At 49.9% G+C, this 20,168-nt stretch overlaps 1 protein-coding gene across 15 annotated transcripts in view; it reads left to right on the top strand.

Annotated features, from left to right (window-relative positions):
* Nucleotides 1–5,235: 5,235 nt before the first annotated feature.
* The window catches only part of ARHGAP8 (Rho GTPase activating protein 8), a 91,828-nt gene continuing 76,895 nt past the window's right edge, over nucleotides 5,236–20,168 (top strand). For 3 of the 15 annotated variants that reach the window (XM_038007331.2, XM_038007332.2, XM_073006613.1), the window contains exons 1-3: nucleotides 5,307–5,341; nucleotides 19,136–19,185; nucleotides 19,295–19,403. Coding sequence is in view for 7 of the 15 variants with exons in the window: in XM_038007336.2 (XP_037863264.2) it covers nucleotides 5,745–5,811 (67 nt within the window). In the remaining 8 variants the exon portion in view is untranslated. Of the gene's footprint in view, nucleotides 5,342–5,509; nucleotides 5,812–19,135; nucleotides 19,186–19,294; nucleotides 19,404–19,988; nucleotides 20,020–20,168 lie in introns of those variants that run through there. The other 12 variants (XM_038007336.2, XM_073006616.1, XM_073006617.1 and 9 more) reach the window with 10 other exon arrangements.

Genomic DNA, 20,168 nt, shown 5'->3' with positions numbered 1-20,168 from the left:
CAGATGTAATTCCTTTATTTTGCATGATTATTCCTTCTTTGCTGTTGCAAGGCATTTGAAATGCAAGGAGTTATTGTGATAGCAACAAAAGGAAATGGCTAACTGGTTGATTACTGATTAAACAGTGCTTGGGGGAAAAACAGAAGAAAGAACTTGAAAAGGGAACCAGCCTGGGTTGTACAGTTCTTTTATATTTCTTTTTCCTTTGATTATGAATGGCAGCGCACACCTGCTTTCTTCACCACACAATCATTCGGTATTGTTGCTTTATTGTATGTATGTTAATATCGCTAAGCTATGGTGGCGAAATTTGTATGAGATTTTCACAAAACACAAATGCAAGGAGGGTGGTTTTCCCCCGGACATCTCTTAATACTGTAAAATTATTCTGCCAGCCGTAGGCCGACTGGGGGGTGGTTTCCCTTACGCCTGTCCAAAGTTGCTGTTTAAAACAGAAACCCTGCAAATTGCCCTTCTTTCATGAGGGCCGGATCTTACATGGTAATATAAACGATGTTTACATTCCACAAGAGGAAAAGAGAACCCTGCACCCCGTGCCAGATGAAAACGATCAAGTGTGTGTACGTTGCTGGAATAAGACACTGTGACTCCCTTCTCATGTTTTGAGAGCATTCATTGCTCTCAAACATACTTCCTGTGTTTGACCTAGAAATAGGCTGCACTTCTGATCTGCCCAGAGGCTCAGCTATCTACGTTCATTAGAAGGTAGACAGCACCACACTTTTGTACCACGTCGAGTCCTTCGAGAGCCAGGAAAGTCTAAAATAATAACACACAAATTGTGTTGTGTTCGTTGAACAGGCCACAGGCTAGGATGGTTACGAATTCTTTGCATAGAAATAAGGCAGCTGCTTAGGTGTTGAGAGAATGAAATGGAGGTTGTCCGTTCATATTGTCAGAGGGGTTTGAACCAGAGGGACTCCATCTTGAATAGGGGCTGGGGAGAATAAGGCTGAGACCTACTGGACTGCATTCCCAGGAGGTTAGGCATTCTTTGTCACAGGATGAGATAGGAGGTCAGCACAAGCTGTAGATCACAAAGACCTTGCTGATAAGATAGCATGCTGGGCCGGGCTCGGTGGCTCCCACCTGTGATCCCAGCACTTTAACAAGCCGACATGAGTGGATCACCCGAAGTCAGGAGTTCGAGACCAGCCTGGCCAACATGGTGAAACCCCGTCTCCACTAAAAATACAAAAATTAGCTGGGTGTGGTGGCAGTGCACCTGTAATCCCAGCTACTCGGGAGGCTGAGGCAGGAGAATCGCTTGAACCTGGGAGGCGAAGGTGGCAGTGAGCCGAGATGGTGACACTGCACTCCAGCCTGGGTGACAGAGCAAGACGGTATCTCAAAAAAAAAAAAAAAAAAAAAAAAATAGCTTGTGATAAAGAAACTGGCCAAATCCCACCAAAACCAAGACGGCAATGAAAGTGACCTCTGGTCGTCCTTACTGCTCATTATAGGCCAAGTATAATTCATTAGCATGCTAAAAGACACTCCCACCAGTGCCATAACAGTTTACAAATGCCATAGCAACATCAGGAAGTTGCCCAATATGATCTAAAAAAGGGTGGACTCTCAGTTCCAGGAATTGCCCGTCCCTTTCCTGGAAAACCCATAGATAATCCACCCCTTTTGCCTCCCTCAGAGTCCCAAGTAGCTGGGATCCTCCTGCCTCAGCCTCCCAAGTAGCTGGGATTATAGGCACCTGCCACCACGCTCAGCTAATTTTTGCATTTTTAGTAGAGACGGGGTTTCACCTTGTTGGCCAGGCTGCTCTCAAACTCCTGACCTCAGGTGATCCACCCGCCTCGGCCTCCCAAAGTGCTAGGATTACAGGCACGAGCCATCGCGACCGGCCAGCTTGGATCATTCTAATCTCTTCTGAAATGAAGGAGAAACCACTGCTGAGAGCCTCTGGAAAGGCTTGGTGGGCGTCAGGAGTGCTGAGGGGGCGGGTCCCAACTATTCATGGGGAGTATGTCTTTATCAGCAGTGTGAGAATGGACTAACACATCCTCTAATCAGATTCCTCCACAACTGTCCAGTTTTCATCAAACCGAAGCATAGAAATACACACTGTTCTGTTGCTTTGGGTCTTCATTTCTTATGAAGGTTCCTGTGTCAAATAAACCTTACATTAAACACGTGTGTAGGTTTTTCTCTTGTAAATCTGTCTTTTGTTATAGGGGCCTCAGCCATGAACCGAGCCATGGTTGAGGAAAAGATCTCTTTTTATCCCCAACACAGGCACTCCCTGTGTGCCAGGCTCTGTCATCAGGGCTTGGGGAGAGAGAAAGAGGGGGCACGATAAGCGCCAACCATCCAGGCAAAGTACAGTTACTCTGGCCTGAACTGCTCACTGTGGCTGGAGGAAGGCCTGTGTTGATTGGCGCAGGCCCAGTTCCCTCCAGAACCTGAAATAATTATTGTGGCAGGGAGTCGTTGACCTAAAGGAAAAAAACGGAGGCAAAATTAATATAAGTAAGAGTATATCTGGGGGCTGGGCGCAGTGGCTCACACCTGTAATCCCAGCACTTTGGGAGGCCCAGGTGGGCACTTAGCTGAGGTCGGGAGTTGGAGACCAGCCTAACCAACATGGAGAAACCCCGTCTCTACCAAAAATACAAAATTAGCTGGGTGTGGTGGCGCATGCCTGTAATCCCAGCTACTTGGGAGACTGAGGCAGGAGAATTGCTTGAACCTGGGAGGCAGAGGTTGTAGTGAGCCGAGATCACACCATTGCACTCCAGCCTGGGCAACAAGAGCGAAACTCTGTCTCAAAAAAAAAGTATATTTGGGTCAGGTTTGAGGACTGCAACCTAGGAGTATACATTCAAGTTGCCCTGAATTTTCACTTTGATTAGCAACAGTTACAAGTAGGTTTTTAAAGGAAAAGAAGGTAAATTGTTTACCAAGAATTTACATTAAAATAACACAAATTGGCAGGGTGCAGTGACTCATGCCTGTAATCCCAGCACTTTGGGAGGCCAAGGTGGGTGAATCACCTGAGGTCAGGAGTTCAAGACCAGTCTGGACAACATGGTGAAACCCTGTCTCTACTAAAACTACAAAATTAGCCGAGTATGGTGGCAGGTGCCTGTAATCCCAGCTACTTGAGAGCCTGAGGCAGGAGAATTGCTTGAACCTAGGAGGCATAGGTTGCAGTGAGCTGAGATTGCGCCATTGCACTCCAGCCTGGGCGACAAGAGCGAAACTCTGTCTCAAAAAAAAAAAAAAAGTAAATTGTTCTAAACAGTTTCTGCATAGCAGAAAGAAATTATCAACAGAATAAACAGACAATGAGAGAAGATCTTTGCAAACTATGCATCTGACAAAGGACTAATACCCAGAAACAATAAGGAACTTAAACGAATCAACAAGAATAAAATAATCCTGTTAAAAAGTGGTCAAGGGGCCAGGCAGGGTGGCTCGTGCCTGTAATCCTAGCACTTTGGGAAGCCAAGACAGGCGGATCCCTTGAGGTCAGAAGTTTGAGACCAGCCTGGCCAACATGGTAGACCCTATTTCTACTAAAAGTACAAAAATTAATGGTATCATGTGTTTGTAATCACAGCTACTTGGGAGGCTGAGGCGGGAGAATTGCTTGAACCCAGGGGAGAAGGTTGCAGTGAGCTGAGATGGCGCCACTGCACTCCAGCCTAGGTGACAGAGCAAGACTGTCTCAAAAAAAAAAAAAACCAAAAAGACAAAAGACATGAACAGACACTTCTCAAAAGAAGACATACATGCATACAAGCAGCCAACAAACATGAAAAAATGCTCAGCCTCACTAATCATCAGAGAAGTGCAAATCAAAACCACAAGGAGAAACCATTTCACATCAGTCAGAAAGGCTATTCTTATTATTTTCTGCCAGCATCTTGATTTTGGACAGAATGGCTGTTATTAAAAAGTCAAAAAAAAAAAAAAAAAAAGATATTGGCGAGGCTGCAAAGAATGGGGAATACTTATACACTGTTGGTGGGAATGTAAATTAGTTCAGCCACTGTGGAAAGCAGCTTGGAGATTTCTGAAAGAACTTGAAATAGAATTACCATTCAACCCAGCAATCCCATTAGTGGCTATACACCCAAAAGAAAATAACTCATTCTACCAAAAAGTCACCTGCACTCATATGTGCATAGCAGTACCATTCACAGTAGGTTAGATACAGAGTCAACTGAGGTGCCCATCAATAGTGGATTGGATAAAGAAAATGTGGTACGTATCCAACATGGAATACTATGCAGTCATGAAAAAGAATGAAATCATGTCCTTTGCAGCAACATGGATGCAGCTGGAAGCCATTATCCTAAGTGAATTCATGCAGAAACAGAAAACCAAATAGTACATGTCTCACTTCTAAGGGGGAGCTAAACCTTGGGTACCCACAGATATAAAGATGGGAACAAGAGACACTGGGGACTCCAAAAGGGCGGGGGGAGTAGGGCAAGGGCTGAAAAACTTCCTATTGGGTACTGTGCTCACTACCTGGGTAAGCAGATCAACAGAAAACCAAATCTCGGTGTCACCCAATATATCCCCTAACAAACCTGCACATGTACCCCTTGAATCTAAAATAAAAACAAGTTGTTGATTGGTTACACATTGTTCTCTGTATCACAAGTTGCAGGAACATGCAGATAATGGGTGAGGCAGTGAGTCAGGAACAAAATGCCTTTAAAGCATGGTCCCCACGGCCGGGTGCAGTAGCTCACACCTGTAATCCCAGCGCTTTGGGAGGCCGAGGTGAGTGGATCACTTGAGGTCAGGAGTTCAAGACTAGCCTGGCAAACATGGTGAAACCCCGTCTGTATTAAAAATACAAAAAATTAGCTGAGCGTGGTGGCGGGTCCCTGTAATCCCAGCTACTTGGGAAGCCGAGGCAGGAGAATTGCTTGAACCCAGGAGGTGGAGGTTGCAATGAGCCGAGATGGCCACTGCACTCCAGCCTGGGCGACAGCGCGAGATTCTGTCTCAAAAAAAAAAAAAAAATTAAAATAATGAATAAATAAAATAAGAAATGGGGAAATGGATCAGCAAGAAAGTGCCCACCCCAGGCATGGGTGACGTGCGGGACGGGGACGCGGCCCAGGCGGGAAACGGGGCGCCCAGGGTGCGATGCGCGAGGGGTCCCTGAGTGCGCGTGCTCCGCCCGACCCCGCCCTGTCCCCCTCCCCCCCACACACAGGTGGACCCAGAGTCAGCTCGTGCACCAGGGAAATCGCTCCCGCCCGGTAGCAGGGGCGGGGGGGCGGAGCCTGCCCGGGAGCCACGTCCGGGGAGGGGCCAGGTGAGCGGTGGACCCGGAACGCAGGTGGGGGCCGGCGGGGTCCGTGGCTAGTTAAGGCGGGCGGCGGCGGGAGGGAGCGTGCAGGGAGGGGGCCGTGCTCCGGGGGGCGCCGCGGGGGCTCTCAGGGCGTGCGCGGGGACAAGGGGCCGCTGGCCAGGTAGGGACGCCCAGGCGGGCGCGACGTCACGTGCAGCCGTGGGGAGCCCCTCCGGCCGGCGCGCAGCCTCCAGTTCCCCTGTGGGCTCCAGACTCCTTCTCCCTTCACCTCCTTTCTTCCCCGCCCCCCACCGTCCCCTTCTCTGCTTTTTCCCCTGTCCTGTTCCCTCTCACCCCGCACAGCCTCCCCCGCCCTCGCCTCTCTCTGCCTGGGGTTTGGTCTGGTCTGGCCGGACGGTGTCAGCTGAAACGTTCTCTTTTTGCTTCTGTCATGGGTCTCGGGTTAGGCCGGGTCAGCGCCTGGGGGAGGCACCCCCTCCCCCCACCAAACCTACAAGGTGGGTGAGGTCATTCTGGTTTCACAGATGAGAAAACGGAGGCCGGGGCAGGTGCTGCGCTGATTCAATCTCAGCGGTTGGGTGTCTGGCTGGTTCAACACAGCGGGTGGAACCCCCAGGAGTTAAAAGCAGAAACTTTTGTTGTTGTTGTTTTGACACTGAGTCTCGCTCTGTCGCCAGGCTGGATTGCAGTGGCGCGATCTCTCCTCCTGGGTTCACGCGATTCTCGTGCCTCAACCTCCAAAGTAGCTGGGATTACAGGCACTGACACCACGCCCAGCTAATTTTTGCATTTTTAGCAGAGACAGGGTTTCGCCATGTTGGCCATGCTGAACTCCTGACCTCAGGCGATCCGCCCTCCTGGGCCTCCCAAAGTGCCGGGATTACCGACGAGAGCCACCGGGCCCCGCCTAAAAGCCCAAAGTTTAAACTAATCCGCTAGCAGCCTCGGAGGCCTTCAGGAAGGTGGAGAGGCCCTGCCTTTCACTGTCCCTCAGTCCGGGGTGGGGGTGGGGGGGGGGGGGCAGGGGCTCCTGAGAATCTCTGGGGTCCCTGTCACACCCTGGCTTGGAAATTTCCCAGGTGCCTTGGGAGGAGTGTGAAGGCCCGGGAGGAGTGTGAAGGCCCCGGAGAAGGAACTGCAGAGTCCACCGGGAAGGAGGGCGGGATTGTTTGGCGGGATGGGGACAGGGCCTTGGCCACCGGCTTCAGGCTTTTGTGGCAGACGCTGTGTGAATTCCAGAGGGCTCTGTGCCCTCCCTCGATTGCCTGTGAACAGTGTTGACGTTTGTCCGGCTGGGAACTCAGCACTTAAGACTCAGTCATTTCAGAAGTTGATGTCCTTTGGTTGGCCTCCCTGGGGTGCGTTTGAGGGGAGACCCTCTGGGCCCTGCGCTGTGGGTGAGGATGCCCTTGCAGGAGCATGTGTGGGGCTTAGCTGCAGGGGAGTGCGCTGCTCCGAAGTCCTGCCCCACCTGCCTTCACGGGGAGTCTCCCTGGAGCTTCTGGCAGCCTATTGTGTCCAGATTTCTGTGTCCCTGGAAGGCAGAGGACCTGGCTGAGTGACTCTCTCTCCAAGTTAGGTCTTTGGGCCCCCGTTTTCTCACCTCTCAGATAAGTGTCATAAACCTTCAGTTTGTCTTGAGGCTGGGGAAGTCGGGGGTAGGGATAATGTCAGGGCTCAGGAGAAGCAGGTACTGCACTGCTCAACAACCATGATGGGGCCTGCCTTTCACTCCCTTGACCTGGAGTCAGTTGCTGACCACTCTGCTTGGTTTCCTCATCTGCAAAATAGGGGCCATGTCATTACTGACTCATAGGGCCATTGGGATAACTAAATGAGTTAATGCATGCGAAGCGCAGGTGTTCCTGTTTAGTGGTCTTGGTTCTGTCTCCTGACCTTTGTGGGGAAGGTCTTGCCTGGGGAGACGAGAGAAGAATGCGCTTTGTTTAGAGCCTGCCCTTTCCACGCTGAAGGCCAAGGCCAAGCCGTTCTTTGTTCAGTGGCCTGGACAGAGCAGTGGCTTTCCAGGGGAGGAGAGGGGAGCCGGTGACTGTCCAGAAGGAACTGGTTGGGTAGGTCTGAATTCCTGAAACTCCTGGGTAGCTCCCCACGCCCTTCCCCTACCTGGCCATAAAATGAAAACAAGCAAAGGAAACTCGGACGGGGCAGTGGGTTTGTCTGGGCTGCAGATTTGTGGCACTCAGCTGGGGTGGGAGGCTCTGAGGCCCCTGCAGCTGGGACTCCCACCTGACTCTCCAAAGCAGACCCCATGCTGTTGTAATTCCTTGTGTTTTGTATAAGAGGGTTTATTTTTTCATTTCATTTATTTGTGGAGAATTTTAGACATTCAAAGGATGTACAATGAGCCGCCATCTCCCAGCGTCAACCACAGCCACCCTGGCCTGTGCTAACCCCACCCTGCCCCCCGCCCTGTACACCTACCCCCACCCTTCCTCCAACTCACCCCACCCACCCCATACACCTACCCCCGCCCTTCCTCCAACTCACCCTTCCCCCCTGTCACCCCTTCCCTCTCCTCCCTATTCCCCATATCATTTTACAGCAGCTCCCAGACCTCACACTCCATAAATACTGCAAGGTGAATCCTTTTTCTAAAAAATTTTTTCCTCCAGCTTTATTTAGGCATAATTGGCAAACAAAAACAGTGCACACTTAGGGTGATCAATGTGATGCTTTGATATATGAATGCATTGTGATATGTTAGATCAAGCCTGAATCCCGCCCCTGCCACTTTTTTTTTCCGCATGACTGCCATACTATTCATATTTAAAACGATTAGCAACAATTTTTTATTTTTTCCTTTTTTCGAGACAGGGTCTTGCTCTGTTGGTCAGACTAGAGTGTGATTACAGCTCACTGCAGCCTCAAACTCCTGGGCTTAAGGGATCCTCCCACCTGAGTCTCCCAAGTAACTCAGACCACAGGTTCACACTACCCTGCCTGGTTTGTTTTTAAATTTTTGTAGAGACGAGGTCTTACTTTGTTCCCCAGGCTGGTCTTGAGCTCCTGGGCTCAAGCAATCCCCCCATCTTGGCCTCCCAAAGTGTTGGGATTACAGGTGTGAGCCACTGCGCCCGGCAGTAACAAATTCTTAGTATCAGCCAATGCTCAGTCAGTATTGAATTTCTTAATTGCCTTAAATATTTAATTGTTGATTTGTTTTTTTTTTTTTTTGGAGACAGAGTTTCGCTCTTGTTGCCCAGGCTGGAGTGCAATGGCTCGACCTCGGCTCACCACAACCTCTGCCTCCCAGGTTCAAGCGATTCTCCTGTCTCAGCCTCCCAAGTAACTGGGATTATAGGCATGCACCACCATGCCTGGCTAATTTTGCATTTTTAGTAGAGACAAGGTTTCGCCATATTGACCATGCTGGTCTCAAACTCCTGACCTCAGGTGATCTGCCCACCTTGGCGTCCCAAAGTGCTGGGATTACAGGCGTGAGCCACCATGCCTGGCCCTTTGATCTTTTAAATTCCTTCCAAACTTTAACCCCCACTCCTTCAGAATGTTTTTGTTGTTTTGTTTTTGAGGTGGAGTCTCACTCTGTCACCCAGGCTGCAGTGCAGTGGCCTGATCTCAGCTCACTGCAACCTCCGCCTCCTGGGCTCAAACGATTCTTGTGCCTCAGCCTCCAGAGTAGCTGGAGTTACAGGTGCCTGTCACCACACCTGGCTATTTTTTTTTTTTTTTTCTTTGCATTTTTAGTAGAGAGAGGGTTTCATCATGTTGGCCAGGCTAGTTTCAAACTCCTGACCTCAAGTGATCTGCCCACCTTGGCCTCCCAAAGTGCAGGGATTACAGGCGTGACCCACTGCCCCCAGCCTGTGCTGCTTTTTCATAGGAGCCAGTGGCCTCCACCTCAAAGGCACAGAGGGAGATCCCTGCATGGGGTCACAGAGGGAGTTGGAACAGGTGGAAGGCACAGGGCTGCCTGAAGTTCTCCAGGGACCTGTGGCAGTTTCCTCTCTGGCTGCAGGGAGGGCAGGTCTCTTTGGGTTGGCTAAAGCGTAACCAGATCTTTCTGTGAAGAGTCATCTGAGGCTGGGCGCAATGGCTTACACCTGTAATCCCAATACTTTGGGAGGCCGAGGCGCTCGGATCACGAGGTCAGGAGATTGAGACCATCCTGGCCAACAATTAGTTGTGATGGTGTGCACCTGTGTGCATCTGTAATCCCAGCTACTTGGGAGGCTGAGGCAGGAGAATCACTTGAACCCAGGTGGCAGAGGTTGCAGTGAACCGAGATCGTGCCACTGCACTCCAGCCTGGGTGACAGAACAGGATTCTGTCTCAAAAAAAAAAAAAAGCATCTGAAGGCCAAGGTTGGGTGTTTGGGGGCTCTGTGAATCCCACTTTAATTTCCCAGGAGGCCGGTGAGGAGGTAGATTTGAATTGAGACTGAGTCATTGAATTGGACTTTAGCCAATGATGATAATAGAAACCATCTGTGGATCACTTACTTCGTGCGCTCCAGGTAGTGGAGAGGTGGGGGAACATGGCGTGTGCAGAGGCCGTGAGGTGGCAGTGGGGGTGTATTTGAGGGGCAGCCGGGAGGCCGGTGTGCCAGGGCAAAGGGAATGGGGTGGGAGTGAATGACATGAGCTCTGGAGGGCAGCAGGTTCAAACCACAGGCTCTTTCAGGCTTGTGCAGGGGTTTGAATGTTACTCCAAGAATGACAGAAAGCCCTTGCCAGACGGTTGTCATGGGAGGTGCTGAGTAGGCAGTTTGGTTATTCAAGTCTGAGTTGGAAGAGAGGTCGGTCCTGAGATCCTGGTTTGGGAGTGGAGGACACGGATTTACTGTTCTTTAGGGAGGAGAAGAGAGAGCCCAGGGTCCCCCCCATAGGCCCAAGTGTGGATGGTAGGGATCATGGCAGAGGCCCCAGCTGCGTCCACTTCAGGGACAACCTGGAATGACAGAGGTGAACAAGGTGGATGGTGGGGGTGACCCTGGAGTGTGAGTGGAACCAGGCAGGGCCTTGGATCCCGGGCTCTGTCCCAAGCCTTCTGCTTGTTCTTTTATTCAATAGACTTCCCAAGTCCCTGCTCATGTCCCCAACTCGGGGCTGCCTGAGTGCGGAGACTCAGACGTGAGTCAGACACGGCCCTGCTGTCAGGGCACACGCAGTGATGGGTCAAGAAGAGCATTCAGGTACATGATGCAGCCTGGTGAGGGCTGTGATGGACCTGAGGGCTGCCAGAGCCCACAGGAAGCCCCTCTCCCAATCTGGGGTAGGCAGGGCACCTGGAGCATCAGGACGCTTTTGGCTGTAATTAACAGAAAACACAACTCTGAACCGGCCCAAAGTCGAGGGGGATGCATTGGCCTCTGTAGCTGCAAAAGTCTGGGGATAGTGTGGAAATCAGGTATGGCTTGATCGGGGGTTGGCTATTCCCTTCATTCTCTGTGGGCTGTTGGGTCTGCAGAGGGGCAGCAAGTTGGCTGCAGTCCCCCAGGTCTCATCTGCATACCCAGCTGCCTGGAGAGACTCCCACAGTGGTTCTCTATTAAGAAACAGGATCTTCTGTCTCAGAAGCACCTGGGATACTCAGGGGCCTGAAGGAACAGATTCCTGTGGTCAGGGAGATTGCCTTGTACTGATTAGCTCTGGCTTGGGTTCCTGAATTAACCTTTGAAAAGGGAGATACGATTACTCTTAGCCTAATTGGGCAGGCCCTGGGAGGTGGGACAGCCCCACCTCTTGCAGCTGGAGGGTGTGCAGGTGAGAGTTGTGCCCCTGAATGATCACCTGGGTGCCCTTGCGCAGGGCAACAGAGATGCTTGGCGTTCCCTAAAGGCTGTGTGAGGAGCTCTGAGTGTTGACCCACAGGAGAGGGTGGCCCCAGCAGCTCTTTAGAGACCCCCTTGCTCTTTCAGGGTGCTGAAGTCTCCCGGGTTTGTGGGCAGGCTTCTGACAAGGTCTTGATGCAGGTCACAGCTTGTTTGGACTTTTCTGCTGCCACCTTTGGGGGTCTCATGTATCTACCTGAACAGATGGCCTTGCGCATGCCGTCTTGCCAGTGTTGGGGACGCGGTGGTGGTGGTGATGAAGACTGGGTAGTGAGGGTCTGTATTAACATATTTGTGCATACCTGAGACAGAAGAGTGGAAGTTACTTTTTATGGGATCCCAGTGGGGGACCCTGGAATCCCAGCTCAGTAGTGACCCCCATTCAGCCATGAGCAAGAGCTCCTGTCCCCATCATCCCCGGACTTTCCCAGGAGTCACTGGCCAGTGTCTGCCTCAGGTATGACTCTGTGCAAGCTTCTTTGTCTCTGGGTCTTGGAAGCTTAGGCCTGGGTGGCGTCAGACCCATCGCCGCCTCCTCCCAAGAGCCCTTGATCAGAACCCCCAGTTCCAAACGAGAGCCTGCGTTGTGCACATACCACAGCAAGCTCTTCCTCTGTATGCCCTGCACATTGGACGTGCCGCTCAAATTAAATTTGGTGCTAATTTGCCTGAGGTAAGTAGGTGTTAATTTGTAGCTACAGCATTAAGATAATTGCTGTGAGGGTCTATTTGTGTCATGTGCAAATATATTTTTACAGCAACAAACCATTTTGCTGTGAATTAGAACAGTTGGGTGATTTGAAATCTCCTTTGCATAACATCCACTCTGCCAGCACGCCTGTTCGGATCCACGTCTCTAATGAAGGGCTGCAGCCAGCCCAGCCCCACAGATGCTGATGGTTCCTATGTGCCCTTGTCCCCCACCCTGGGGGAGGCTCCAAGAGAAAGGGCTTGGCAGGGAGGGTCAGGAGGGAGTTGAGGTGTGTGCAGACTCACAGGCAGGGCGAGGCAGGCTTTGGGGGATGGAGCTTCTGCTCTGAAGCCCACTGGGCAGGAGAAGGGGCCCACTTGTAATGTCTGGTTTATTTTCACTTCGTTTTGATGATTATGAAGGACCTGCATGTGCCAGGCCCTGTACTAGGTACCGTGTTTACTGTTTGAGCAAGTCCAGGCATGGGCTTGGTCCTCATGAAACTTTGATCTGCAAAGAGAGGCCCATGTTAACATTAGCAAACGGATCACGGAAATAAGTGCAGTCAGCCTTCCATATCGGTGGCCTCTATCCGTGGGCTCCACATCTGTGACCTTTGTATTCGTGGGCTCCACCTCCATGGCCTCTGTAACCGTGGACTCTGTATCCATGGACTCCGTATTATGGTTTCCTCATCTGTGGATTCAACCAACCACGGATTTAATGTATTGGGAAAAGAAAATAAATGGTTGTGTCTGTACTGAATTTATACAGACTTTTCTCCTTATTCCCTAAACAACACAATGTAAGAACTATTTACAGGCATTTACATTGTGTTAAGTATTACAGGTAATCTAGAGGTGATTCAAAGCATACAGGAGGATGTGCATACGTTATATGCAAACACTACACCATATTACAGCAGGGGCTTGAGCATCTGTGGATTTTTGTATCTGCCAGGAGTCCTGGAATGAATTCTCCAAGGGACATCTGTCAGCTTGCACCTGGTTGAGAGCTATGAGTAATGGATACAGGGAGCTAAGAGTATATGGAGAGGGGCCTGCCATGCTCCTGTTTGAAAAGAGAGAATATATTAATTTTTACGCTGCTGATAGACATACCCGAGACTGAGTAATTTATAAAGGAAAGAGGTTTAATTCACTTACAGTTACATGTGGCTGGGGAGGCTTCACAATCCTGATGGAAGTGAAGGAAGAACAAAGGGACGTCTTACATGGCAGCTGGCAAAGAGAGAATGAGAACCAAGCAAAAGGGGGTTCCCCTTATAAAATCATCAGGTCTCGTGATACTTATTCACTACCATGAGAACAGTGTGGGGGAACCCGCCCTCATAATTCAGTTACCTCCCACCAGGTCCCTCCCATAACACGTGGGAATTATGGGAGCTGCAATTCAAGATGAGATTTGGGTGGGGACACAGCCAAACCATATCAGAGAATTGACTTAACAGAGTTCAGAAGGACAGATAGGGGCTGACCTGCAGGTGGGGGCTGTGGTGTGATGAATCTTAGCTGAGCACAGTGGTTCACGCCTGTGATCCTAGTGACCTGGAAGGCTGAGGTGGGAGGATCACTTGTGGCCAGGAGTTTGAGACCAGTTTGGGCAATATGGTGAGACCCAGGCTCTACAAAATACATGACAAAGCCAGGTACGGTGCTGTGCACCTGTAGTCTCAGCTACTTGGAGGCTGAGGCGGGAGGATCGCTTGAGCCTGGGAGTTCAAGGCTGTAATCAACTATGATCATACCACTGCACTCCAACCTGGGCAACAGCATGAGACCCCATCTCTAAAACAAAAAAATCTTCATTAGGTCTTTATCCCTGGTTCCTGGCAGAGCTCCTAAAACCCTTGGAAGAGCATCTTTTGTTTTTCACTATGAGTTCTCTTTTTTTTTTTTTTTTTTTTTGAGATGGAGTCTCACTCTGTCACCCAAGCTGCAGTGCAGTGGCACGATCTCGGCTCACTGCACCTCCTGGGTTCAAGCAATTCGTCTGCCTCAGCCTCCTGAGTAGCTGGGATTACAGGCGCCCACCACCCCGCCTGGCTAATTTTTGTATTTTTATTAGAGATGGGGGTCTCACCATGTTGGCCAGGTTGGTCTCAAACTCCTGACCTCAGGTGATCCACCTGCCTCAGCCTCCCAAAGTGCTGGGATTACAGGAATGAGCCACCGTGCCCAGCGATTACAAGCTCTCTTGACCATACTTGGGTTTGTACTGTAGATAGCTTCAGGATGGGGGCTGTCCCAGAGGAACCAGCCATGTGTTTGAAGGTTGGAGCTATCAGTCCCTCACAACCTTTGGGGAGGGGAGAGAGACTGGAGTGTGAGTCGATCACCAATGGCCAGTGATGTATCCAGTCACGCCTACATAACAAAACTTGGGTCAAAATTGTGAACAACAAGGCTAAGGGCCTGTTTTCATGCTGGTTGGGAAGGTGGGGAGAAAAATGACTTTCCTTTATTCAGTGCCAGCTCATTCAATGAGCTAGGTGCTCAGAGCAAACTTACAGCCACAGATAATCTTCAGGCCAGGTACGGTGGCTCACGCCTGTAATTCCAGCATTTTGGGAGGCTGAGGCGGGTGGATCACTGGAGGCCAGGAGTTCGAGACCAACCTGGCCAACGTGGTGAAACCCCATCTCTACTAAAAATACAAAAATCAACCAGGCGTAGTGGTGCATGCCCGTAATCACAGCTACTCAGGAGGCTGAGAAGTGAGGTGGTGGCTGCCAGAGTCCCTGTCATGGAGAAGTGTGTTTCTCTTTTTTTTTTTTTTTTTTTTGAGACAGAGTCTCTGTTGCCCAGGTTGGTGTGCAATGGCACGATCTTGGCTCACCGCAACCTGCTTCTCCTGGGTGCAAGTGATTCTCCTGCCTCAGCCTCCCGAGTAGCTGGGATTAGTGCACCACCATGCCTGGCTAATTTTTGTATTTTTAGTAGAGATGTGGTTTCACCACGTTGGCCAGGCTGGTCTTGAAATCCTGACCTCAGGTGATCCGTCTGCCTCGGCCTCCCAAAGTGCTGGGATTACAGGCGTGAGCCACCACGCCCGGCCTAAGCCACTGTGCTGGGCCATGTTTTTCCCTTTGAGCAGCCCTGGGTTTTGGTGAGCGTCGTCCTGTTCTCCATCATCTTTCACCTGTGGCTGCATCATCCACCCGCCATCTTGGCCTGAAACACTTCCTGAAAATCAGCTGAACGTATTTGTGGTCTGTTCGAGACTTTCTGCCCTGTTCCCCTGACCTGTGTGTGTCTCTGTGCCAACCCCACACTGTCCTGATTAGTGTCGCTTTATAATAGGTCTCAAGATCAGAACTTCTTCCAACTTTCTTCTTTTTTGAAATTGTTTTTGCCATTCTGGGGCCTTTTTAGTTTCAAATACCTTTTGGAAACAGTTCATTAATTTCTGTGGAAAAGCCTGCTGGGATTTTGGTTGGGATTGTGTTTGAATCTCTAGATGGATTTGAGAAGAATTAATGTCGTAACAATATTGTGTCTTTTAATCCAGGAGTGTGATGTATTTCCCCATATCCTTAGGTCCCTTTACTTTTTTTCAACAGTGTTTTGTAGTTTTCTGTGTAAAGGTTAGGCACCTCTTTTGTTCTCTCTCTGAGTATTTTGTAATTGGTGTTACTGTAATTGTCTGATGGATTCTTTCTGCCCGCTACACTGAGACCGCAGGATTGCAGTAAAGAAACAGTTTCATTGATTCAAGGCCAACCCACACAGGAGAACGGGAGTTATTACTCAAATCAGTCTCCTTGAAACTTCAGAGGCTAGGCTTTTTCAAGGATATTTTGGGAGGCAGAGGGCTAGGGAATGGATGCTGTTGATTGGTTGAGGATGCAATCACAGGGCTATAGAAAATGATCCTTGGCCAGGCACTGTGGCTCACGCCTGTAATCCCAGAACTTTGGGAGGCCAAGGCGGGTAGATCACGAGGTCAGAAGTTTTAGACCATCCTGGCCAACATGGTGAAACCCCGTCGCTACTAAAAACACAAAAATTAGCCAGGCATGGTGGCATGAACCTGTTGTCCCAGTTGGGAGGCTGAGGCAGGAGAATTTCTTGAACCCGGGAGGTGGAGGATACAGTGAGCCGAGATCGTGCCACCGCACTCCAGCCTTGGCAACAGAGCGAGACTCCATCTCAAAAGATAAAAAATAAAATTCTCCTTGTCTACTGAGTCCACTTCTGGATGGGGACTACAGGACTAGAGTCATGAGTCTTGGGTGCAGGTGGAGTCATCTGCCAGGAATTGCCAAAGGCCAATCTTTGATTCTTTTTTTTTTTTCTTTTTGAGACAGTGCCTCACTCTGTCGCCCAGGCTGGAGTGCACTGATGCCATCTTGGCTCATTGCACCTTCTACCTCCTGGGTTCAAGCAATCCTCCTGCCTCAGCCTCCTGAGTAGCTAGGATTACAGATGCCTGCCACCATGCCTGGCTAATTTTTGTATTTTTAGTAGAAACCGGGTTTTACCATGATGTCCAGGCTGGTCTTAAACTCCTGACCTCAGGTGAACCACCCACTTTGGCCTCCCAAAGTGCTGGGATTGCAGGCCTGAGCCACTATGCCCAGCCTAATCTTGGGTTCTACAGTCGTGATGTTATTTGTGGGAGTAACTGGGGAAGATGCAAATCTTGTGACCTCCGGAACAATGGCTGGTCACTACGCCTAGGTCTTTGCAGAATTCAGACCCCTCATTAATCCTCACCTTGTAGCCTTTTATTAGTTTTATAAAGATGATTTAGTTTTGGGAAGGGATATTATCATTTAAACTATAAACTAAACTTCTTCCAAAGTTAGTTTGGCCCATGCCCAGGAATGACCAAAGGCAGTTTGGAAGTTAAAGGCAAGATGAAGTTGGTCAGATCAAATCTCTTTCACTGTCATAATTTTTTCACTGTTGTAATTTCGGCAAAGGCAGTTTCACTGTTGTTGATGGATTTTTAAGTTTTAATTTTCAGTTCGTTCTTTGCTGGCATATGGAAATAGAATTGATTTTTGTATATTAAGTTTTTTCAAAACTTTGCTAATTTTGTTTATTGGTTCTAGTAGTTCCTTTGTAGATTCCTTAGGATTTTTATTTAGATGATCATGTAGTTTGCAAGGAATTTTTTTTTTTTTTTTTTTTTTTTTTTTAAGACAGATTCTTGGCCGGGCGCGGTGGCTCAAGCCTGTAATCCCAGCACTTTGGGAGGCCGAGACGGGCGGATCACGAGGTCAGGAGATCGAGACCATCCTGGCTAACACGGTGAAACCCCGTCTCTACTAAAAAATACAAAAAACTAGCCGGGCGAGGTGGCGGGCGCCTGTAGTCCCAGCTACTCGGGAGGCTGAGGCCGGAGAATGGCGTGAACCCGGGAGGCGGAGCTTGCAGTGAGCTGAGATCCGGCCACTGCACTCCAGCCTGGGCGACAGAGCTACACTCCGCCTCAAAAAAAAAAAAAAAAAAAAAAAAAAAAAAAAAAAGACAGATTCTTGCTCTGTCAGCCAGGCTGGAGTGCAATGTCATGATCTTGGCTCACTGCAACCTCCACCTCCTGGTTCAAGTGATTCTCCTGCTTCAGCCTCCCAAATAGCTGGGACTACAGGCGCATGCCACCATGCCTGGCTAATTTTTGTATTTTTAGTAGAGATGGGGTTTCACCATGTTGATCAGGCTGGTCTCGAACTCCTGACCTCAGGTGATCTGCCTGCCTCAGCCTCCCAAAGTGCTGGGATTACAGGCATGAGACACCCCGCCTGGCCTTTTTTTTTTTCTCTTTGAGACAAAGTCTTGCTCTTGTCCCCCAGGCTACAGTGCAATGGCATGATCTTGGCTCACCGCAGCCTCTACCTTCCAGGTTCAAGCGATTCTCCTGCCTCAGACTCCTGAGGAGGTGGGATTACAGGCACCCGCCACCACACCTGGCTAATTTTTATATTTTTAGTAGAGATGGGGTTTTACCATTTTGGTCAGGCCAATCTTGAACTCCTGACCTCAGATGATCTGCCCACCTCGGCCTCCCAAAGTGCTGGGATTACAGGCTTGAGCCAGAATGTAGAATTCACATGTAGCACCAGAGTTTTCTTTGCATTTGTTTTCTCTCTCTTTTTTCTGAGACAGGGTCTCTTCCTGTCTCCCGTGATTGCGCCGTGGTGCAATCATGTCTTATTGCGGCCCTGACCTCCTAGGTTCAAGCAGTCCTCCTACTTCAGCCTCCCAAGTAGCTGGGACTACAGGTGTGCACTACCATGCATCTGAAATTTCAAGGCATTTCCCATCCCTGGAAGATGTCACAAGTACAAGCTGCTTCCAGAGGCTTCTGTAACCCTCATTAATATATAGGCATCCGGCCAGGCGCAGTAGATCACCTGAGGTCAGGAGTTCGAGACCAACCTGACCAAAATGGTGAAACCCAGTCTCTAGTAAAAATACAAAAAATCAGCCAAGCATGGTGGCAGTTGCCTGTAGTCCCAACTACTCGGGAGGCTGAGGCAGGAGAATCCCTTGAACCCGGGAGGCAGAGGTTGCAGTGAGCCGAGGTCGCGCCATTGTACTCCAGCCTGGACAAAAAGAGTGAAACTCTGTCTCAAAAAAAAAACAAAAAACAAAAATGCAGGCATGCTTGTACTCGTTAAAATTATTCCTGTCTCTCCACTGTGGTGAGGCCTGTGGTAAGCAGCATCTCCTGAAGTGCCACCTGCCTTGTTGGTCATAAAACCTTGTCTCCTTAATAGGCTCCTGTAGTTCAGAATTTTTGTTAATGTAAATGGGTCCTCCCCATGTCGCCCTTTATTCTGAGTTACTGAGGCTTCACTTGCTGGTTCTCAGCACCGGGCGCTAGCAGAGGACTTGGTGATTAACTGAAGGGCTTGCTTCAGCGGGCAGTGTCAGAGCAGAATTAATGTCGCTGCGCACTGTAGGTGTACCCCGCCACCTACAGTGGCAGGGGTAGGGGTGCGTGGAAGAGGTGTTTGCTGTTGCTTGTAACTCACCCCTCCTCTTGCTGGGAGCCTCTCCCTGTATCCCCCCTGCCTCAAGGCCCGCTGTGCCTTGCCCCGTCTGTCCATCACCCTCGCCGTCCATGCAGCTCAGGACATGTCCCACGCACCTGCTCCTCCTGCAGTGCTGCTCCTGCTGTTTCTGGGACGGCCTTTTTGCCCTCAGGCTCCTACGCGATTGTAGGTTCTAGAAGCCTCTGCTGTTCTCAGGCACTCCTCTGCTCAAGAACCTGCTGTGTCTCCCTAACTCGTGTCCCTCAAGTCTGAATTATTCCACTCCCGTGACACTCTGCTGTTCTTCAACAGGCATCCTCTACCGCCTCCCGCTGGGCACAGTTGGAGCAGCCTCTGTCATGGTACGTGCCTGTCTCACGCTAGGGACCGGGGCTGGGCTCAGACCCTGGTGACTGACTCCCCGTGTGATGCTTAAACGTTCATCTCAATTTTAAACATTTCTCCCAACAGTTTTTTAATGAAATCCCTGAGTTCTTCTGCTTGGAGAAGGTCCTGGCAAATCATTCCCAACCATAAAATCTCATGATCAGAATGTAGTAGCCCTTTTCCCACCAGCCAGGTAGGTTCATGTCATTAAAAGGCTGCTTTAAACACTTTTCTCTTGGCAGAAATTCAAAGACTTTCACCCCTGAGCAGGGCCACTCTGTTGGGCCCGAAGTCTCCTCCCTACCGCTTGTTACCCATTTAACAGCTGCTATCAGACACCCCGTGTGTGTTCCTTCTGCAGCTTCTTTTTTCCCCCCCCTTCTGAATTCTTAACTTGTATTTGAGCCCACCCAGTGGTGATTATTTTGCTTTATTTAGTTATTAATTTTGAGACAGAGTTTTGCTCTTGTCACCCAGGCTGGAGTGTAATGGCGCAATCTTGGCTCACTGCAGCCTCCGCCTCCCAGGTTCAAGTGATTCTCCTGCCCGACCCTCCCGAGTAGCTGGGATTACAGGCGCCCGCCACCATGCCCAGCTACTTTTTGTATTTTTAGTGGAGACGGGGTTTCACCATGTTGGCCAGGCTGGTCTCAAACTCCTGACCTCAGGTGATCCACCTGCCTCAGCCTCCCAAAGTGCTGGGATTACAGGCGTGAGCTGCTGCACCTGGCCTATTTTACTTATGTATGTATGTATGTATGTATTTGTATTTCCATAGGTTATTGGGAACAGGTGGTGTGGCTACATGAGTAAGTTCTTTGGTACTGATTTGTGAGATTTGGGTGCATGCATCAGTTGAGCAGTATACACTGCACCCAGTGTGTAGTCTTTGACCCCTCACCCCCTTCCTACCCTTTCCCCCAACTCCCCAAAGTCCACTGTGTTTTTCTTATGCCTT

The sequence above is a fragment of the Chlorocebus sabaeus genome, chromosome 19 (genome assembly GCF_047675955.1).
Source record: "Chlorocebus sabaeus isolate Y175 chromosome 19, mChlSab1.0.hap1, whole genome shotgun sequence".
In the NCBI taxonomy this organism is placed as follows: Eukaryota; Metazoa; Chordata; class Mammalia; order Primates; family Cercopithecidae; genus Chlorocebus; species Chlorocebus sabaeus.
Note: the sequence above shows the minus strand (reverse complement) of the source record. Positions and strands in the feature narration are given on the sequence as shown.